This window comes from Nicotiana sylvestris, chromosome 10, assembly GCF_000393655.2.
Source record: "Nicotiana sylvestris chromosome 10, ASM39365v2, whole genome shotgun sequence".
NCBI lineage: Eukaryota > Viridiplantae > Streptophyta > Magnoliopsida > Solanales > Solanaceae > Nicotiana > Nicotiana sylvestris.
The window spans coordinates 92,907,293-92,913,615 of NC_091066.1; the positions used below are offsets into that span (position 1 = coordinate 92,907,293).

A 6,323-nucleotide genomic window follows, 5' to 3' on the forward strand; every position below is an offset into this window, starting at 1 on the left:
GGGCTGGGAGGTCAAGTAAGTGTGGCCTATAAGGATTTATGTCTGTTCCCAGATGTTCAGTTACCAGCAGGTTTCAAGATGCCCATGTTTGATCTGTATGATGGGCATGGTGACCCAGTAGCACACTTAAGAGGATTTTGTAGCAAGATCAGAGGGGAAGGCGGAAGAGATGAATTACTGATGACATATTTCAGCCAAAGTCTGAGTGAATCGGCATTAGAATGGTATACCCGACAAGATCACAACAATTGGTACACATGGGACGATTTGGCCCAAGCCTTCGCCTGCCATTTTCAGTACAATCTTGAAATTATCCCAGACCGTCTGTCATTGACAAGGATTGAGAAAAAGCTCGGTGAGAGTTTCAGGGAATATGGATTCCGTTGGAGGGAGCAAGCAGTGAGGGTTGACCCTCCGATGAAAGAAAGTGAGATGGTTGATTATTTCTAACAGGCTTTGGAGCCCACTTATTTTGGTCACTTGGTGTTAGCAGTGGGTAAGTCCTTTAATGAGGTTGTAAAAATGGGAGGCATGGTTGAGGAGGGACTCAAGTCCAACAAGATCATGAGTTATTCCGCAATCAAAGAGACTACCCAAGCCATTCAAAACGGTACTGGGGGTGTACTCGGGAAGAAGAAGAAAGAGGATGTTGCGACAATCGAGTCAGGAGCTTGGGTCGGGTCTAGGGGCCCTCACGTTACTACAACCAGCCTCGACCCTATCCCTAAACTTACCCCCACACTCCATATAGCCCACCACAACACTACTACCCACTGCCAGATCCCTATTTTTCCATCCACCACGCACAAACCTATACCCAACCTCCCGCTCACGCACAATGGCATGCACCAGCTCCACAAAACCCATACCCAGCTCCACAAAATACCTATCCACCCTCAAGAGCCTATAGAAATCCCCCTGGAATAGGTTTTCGGCCAAATCAAGCCTTCAAGAATGAGAGGTTGCAAAAGTAGAAGACTTTCACTCCATTGGGAGAATCATATACCAATCTATTCGACAAACTGAGACAATTGGGTATGTTGAATCTGATCGAGGCTAAACTGCCAAATCCCCCTCCCAGAAATCTTGACCGCTCGATGAGTTGTGAGTATTGTTCAGGGGCCCCGGGTCATGACACAGAGAAATGCTAGAAATTGAAAACAACTATTCAAGAGCTCATTGATACTAATCGGATTGAGGTCCAAGCCCCGGAGGAACCCAGTATCAATCAAAACCCGTTGCCGGCCCATCATGAGACAAATATGATTGAGATAGTTCATAAGGGAGAGGAGCCTAAGAAGCCTTCGCAAACTATCATGATGATTCGGGCTAGTGAAGCCAAGCTGTTTGAAAAGTCAACAAGTGAGAAGTCTGTGATCAAGTTGAACAGGGCAAATAATGAACCATCTGTGGGGGTCAAGAAGGGGTCCTTAAGTGACGTTGCAGGAAAACATGAAAGAGCAAAAGTGGTTGTGCCAGAAGTGACAAACAAGCCTGTGTAATTGTGAAGGGTGCCCGCACAGATCCTGTTATTATCAAACCGGTAACTCAATTACCGATAGTCAACAGTAAGGAAGCCCCATGGAATTATGAACGAGTGATAGTGACTTACAAAGGGAGAGAGGTTAAAGAAGAAGTTTGTGAGACACATAGTTTGACTCGATCGGGGAGATGCTTTGCCCCCGAAGAGTTGAGAAAAGGTAAGATCTCCAAAGATAACCCAGTGTTGGTGAAGAAAGCTGTGATCGAAGAAGAAGCAGAGGAATTCTTGAGAAAGATGAAAGTGCAGGACTATTACATTGTGGAGCAGTTAAGGAAGACACCGGCTTAGATCTCGTTATTATCATTATTGATCCATTCAGACGAGCACCGTCGGGTTTTGATGAAGATCTTGAATGAGGCCCATGTTCCTGAAAAAATCTCAGTAAACCACTTGGAAAAGATAGCTAACAAGATATTTGAGGTAAACAGAGTCACTTTTTCTGATGATGAATTGCCCATGGAGGGTACTGAGCACAATAGAGCCCTCTATCTGACGGTGAAATGCGAAGATTCCGTGGTTACTCGGGTATTGGTTGACAATGGTTCCAGCGCTAACATTTTCCCCCTCTCCACTCTGAACAAGTTGAAGGTGGACGATGATAGAATTCACAAGAACAACATTTGTGTTCGGGGGTTGGACGGCGGGGGCAAAGATTCAGTGGGTAATATAATACTAGAGTTAACCATAGGGCCCGTTGAGTTCACTATGGAATTTCAAGTGTTGTATGTGGCAGTATCTTATAATTTTTTGCTGGGGTGCCCCTGGATTTATGCTGCCAAAGCGGTTTCGTCTACTTTGCATCAAATGGTCAAGTTTGAATGGGATAGACAAGAAATTGTTGTGCACAGTGAAGATAATTTGTGTGTTCCCAGTGATGCCATTGTTCCATTCATAAAGTTTGAAGATGACAAGGGGCCATGGGTGTATCAGGTTTTTGACACAGTATGGTAGAGAAAGTTCCAGAAGGGAAGTGCGTTCCAACTCCCAGGGTAGCTGCTGCATTAGTCATGGTAGCTGTTGAAATGTTGAAAAATAGTTTTGTACCGGGCAAGGGTTTGGGTGCATCCCTACAAGGTATCGTACAGCCAGTTTCTCTTCCTAAAAATTTGGATACATTTGGTCTGGGGTTCAAGCCCACAATCGCAGAAGTGAGGAGAGCCAGAAAAATGAAACAGAGAGCATGGGCCCTTCCAAAGCCAGTCCCGCGTCTTTCCAGATCATTTGTCAGGTCTGGTACCAGAAAGCGCCCAGTGATGACGGTTCCCAGTTCGGTGGTTGATATGGATCGAGATTTGATGGAAAAGTTAGAGAGGATATTCGACGAAGTGAACATGGTGGAAGCTGGAGAGGGTTCTAGCAAGGCGGATGTGCAATTTGTTGGGCCCAGTGCAAAGATTAATAATTGGGAAGCTACTCCTCTCCCCACCAGGAAGGAGTTTTGGTAGTTTGCTTTGATTTTCTTTCAGTTTATCTGGATTATTCCAGGTTTGTAATTCAGATTCTATGTTCCATCCATTTGGATGTATAAGCCTTGTTATCTTTAATTTCAATGAAATGCAATTTCCCCTTTTCTCCCTTCCTGATAGTTTTATTTTTGTTTTTCTTTTCTTCCTTGTACAGTTCTTTTTATGCCGGCTTCAATGATATGACATGCATGAGGAATCTCCGGCCCAGTCTTAAAAGCCAATCTAATTCTGAAATAGTAATTCAAGAAATAGAATGTGATGTTGAATTGGAATATGACGAGGATGAAACCTTTGAAGAGATTAGTCAAGAATTAAGCCATTTTGAATAAAAACCCAAGCCTAACCTGAGTAATACAAAACCAATCAATTTAGGGGACCAAGATAATGTCCGGGAAATTAAAATAAGTATCCATCTTGAACCACAACTCAGAGAGGAGATAATTACAGCACTGTTCGAGTATAAAGATGTTTTTGCATGGTCCTATGACGACATGCCAGGTCTAAGCACTGACTTGGTGGTTCACAAATTGCCCACTGACCCGGCATGACCTCCTGTCAAGTAGAAGCTGAGGAAATTTAAAACTGATGTGAGTGTAAAGATCAAGGAAGAGGTCACCAAGCAGTTCGATGCAAAGGTCGTTCGGGTCACTCGGTATCCCACTTGGTTAGTCAATGTAGTGCCTATGCCGAAAAAGGATGGCAAGACCAGGGTGTGTGTTGATTATCGAGATCTTAACAAGGCAAGTCCCAAGGATAACTTCCCACTGTCGAACATCTATATATTGATCGATAATTGTGCCAAACATGAGATTGGTTCTTTTGTGGATTGTTATGCGGGCTACCATCAGATCTTAATGGATGAGGAGGACGCAGAAAAGACAACATTTATCACGCCATGGGGAACGTACTGTTATCGGGTCATGCCATTCGGTCTGAAAAATGCTGGGGCAACCTACATGAGGGTAATGACGACCATATTCCACGACATGATACACAGGGAGATAGAGGTTTATGTAGATGATGTGATTGTAAAGTCCAGAAAGCAGTCTGACCATGTCAGAGATCTGAGAAAGTTCTTCCAAAGGCTTCGCAGGTACAATCTCAAGCTCAACCCTGCCAAATGCGCGTTCGGTGTTCTGTCTGGAAAGTTGTTGGGATTTATAATCAGCCGCCGAGGTATTGAATTAGACCCGTCAAAGATCAAAGATATCCAGGAGTTGCCTCCCCCAAAGAACAAGACTGAGGTGATGAGTCTGTTGGGGAGATTGAATTACATCAGCCGGTTTATTGCTCAGCTAACGACAACTTGTGTGCCTATTTTCAAGCTATTAAAGAAAGATGTTGCAGTCAGGTGGACAGATGAATGTCAGGAAGCATTTGATAAGATAAAGGGGTACTTGTCAAACCCACCTGTGTTGGTCCCGCCAGAACCAGGGAGACCTTTGATTTTGTATTTGATGGTCTTGGACAATTCATTTGGATGTGTGTTGGGAATGACATCACTGGCAGGAAGGAGCAAGCCATCTATTATCTCAGCAAGAAGTTCACATCTTACAAGGTTAAGTACAATCATTTTGAGAGGACGTGTTGCGCCCTAACTTGGGTAGCCCAGAATATGAAACATTATTTGTCATCTTATACTACTTACCTCATCTCTCGCCTGGACCCATTGAAGTATATCTTCCAGAAGCCTATGCCCACGGGAAGGCTTGCAAAGTGACAGATCTTGCTCACAGAATTTGACATTGTCTACGTGACATGGACTGCGATGAAAGCATAACCGTTGGCCGACCATTTGGCTGAGAATCCTGTGGATGAAGAATACAAACCATTGAAGACGTATTTCCCTGATGAAGTGGTAATGCACATTGAGGAGTTGGAACAGAGTGAAAGTCTAGGATGGAAACTTTTCTTTGATGAGCCGCTAACATGAAAAGCGTTGGGATAGGAGCGGTACTTGTTTCTGAAATAGGGCATCATTACCCGGTTACGGCTCAGCTTCGGTTCTACTGTACTAACAACATGGCTGAGTACGAGACATGCATTTTGGGTTTGAGGATGGCTATGGATATGGGTTTCCAGGAAGTCTTGGTCTTGGGTGACTCGGACCTTCTAGTCCACCAGATTCAGAGAGAGTGGGAAACACGGGATTTAAAACTCATACCGTATCGACAATGTTTCCATGATCTTTGTCACCGATTCCAATCAATAGAGTTCAGCCATATTCTGAGGATTCATAATGAGATCGCTGATGCCTTGGCTACCCTAGCATCAATGTTACATCATCCAGATAAGGCTTATGTTGACCCGTTGCATATTCAGATCCATGACCAGCATGCTTATTGTAATGTGGTGGAAGAAGAACTTGACGGTGAGCCTTGGTTTAATGATATTTAGAATATATTAGGATGAGGTGTATCCATTACAAGCCATAAGTGATCAAAAGAGAACAATTAGGCGGTTTTTCTTCAGCGGAGGGGTTCTGTACAAAAGGACTCTAGATCTTGGACTGCTGAGATGCATAGATGCTAGGCAGGCTACAACTATATGACCAAAGTGCATTCTGGAGTCCGTGGACTGCATATGAGTGGGTATGTGTGGGCAAAGAAGATTCTCCGAGTAGGTTAGTATTGGCTCACTATGGAGCGAGATTGTATCAGTTTCGTTCGTAAATGTCATTAGTGCCAAGTGCATGGAGATTTGATTTATTCTCCACCATCTTAATTACATATAATGGCTGCACCATGGCCTTTTGTTGCTTGGGGAATGGATGTCATTGGACCAATTGAGCCATCAGCATCGAATGGGCACATGTTCATTCTGGTGGCCATAGATTATTTCACCAAGTGGGTTGAGGCTAAAACATTCAAGTCTGTAACCAAGAAGGCGGTGGTTGATTTTGTGCACTCGAATATCATTTGCCGGTTTGGGATACCGAAGGTAATCATCACAAATAACGGTGCTAATCACAACAGTCATTTGATGAAAGAGGTATGTCAACAGTTTAAGATTATGCACCGCAATTCCACCCCATATCGTCCCAAGGCGAATGGAGCAGTCGAGGCAGCTAACAAGAACATAAAGAAGATACTTCGAAAAATGGTGGAGGGTTCTAGGTAGTGGCATGAAAAGCTGCCGTTTGCATTGCTAGGTTATCGCACTACTGTCCGTACTTCAGTAGGGGTGACTCCTTATTTCTTGGTGTATGGCACCGAAGCAGTGATACCCGCAGAAGTGGAAATTCCACCCCTTCTAATTGTCATGGAGGCTGAGATCGATGATGATGAGTGGGTCAAACCCCGTCTGGAGCAATT

General features: G+C 44.1%; 1 protein-coding gene across 1 annotated transcript; it reads left to right on the top strand.

The window, feature by feature from the left end:
- The first annotated feature begins 5,031 nt into the window (after window positions 1-5,031).
- Window positions 5,032-5,406, top strand: LOC138879682 (uncharacterized). The gene has a single exon (XM_070159305.1). The coding sequence runs from the start codon at window positions 5,032-5,034 to the stop codon at window positions 5,404-5,406; it is 375 nt and encodes a 124-aa protein (XP_070015406.1).
- The last annotated feature ends 917 nt before the right edge of the window (window positions 5,407-6,323 follow it).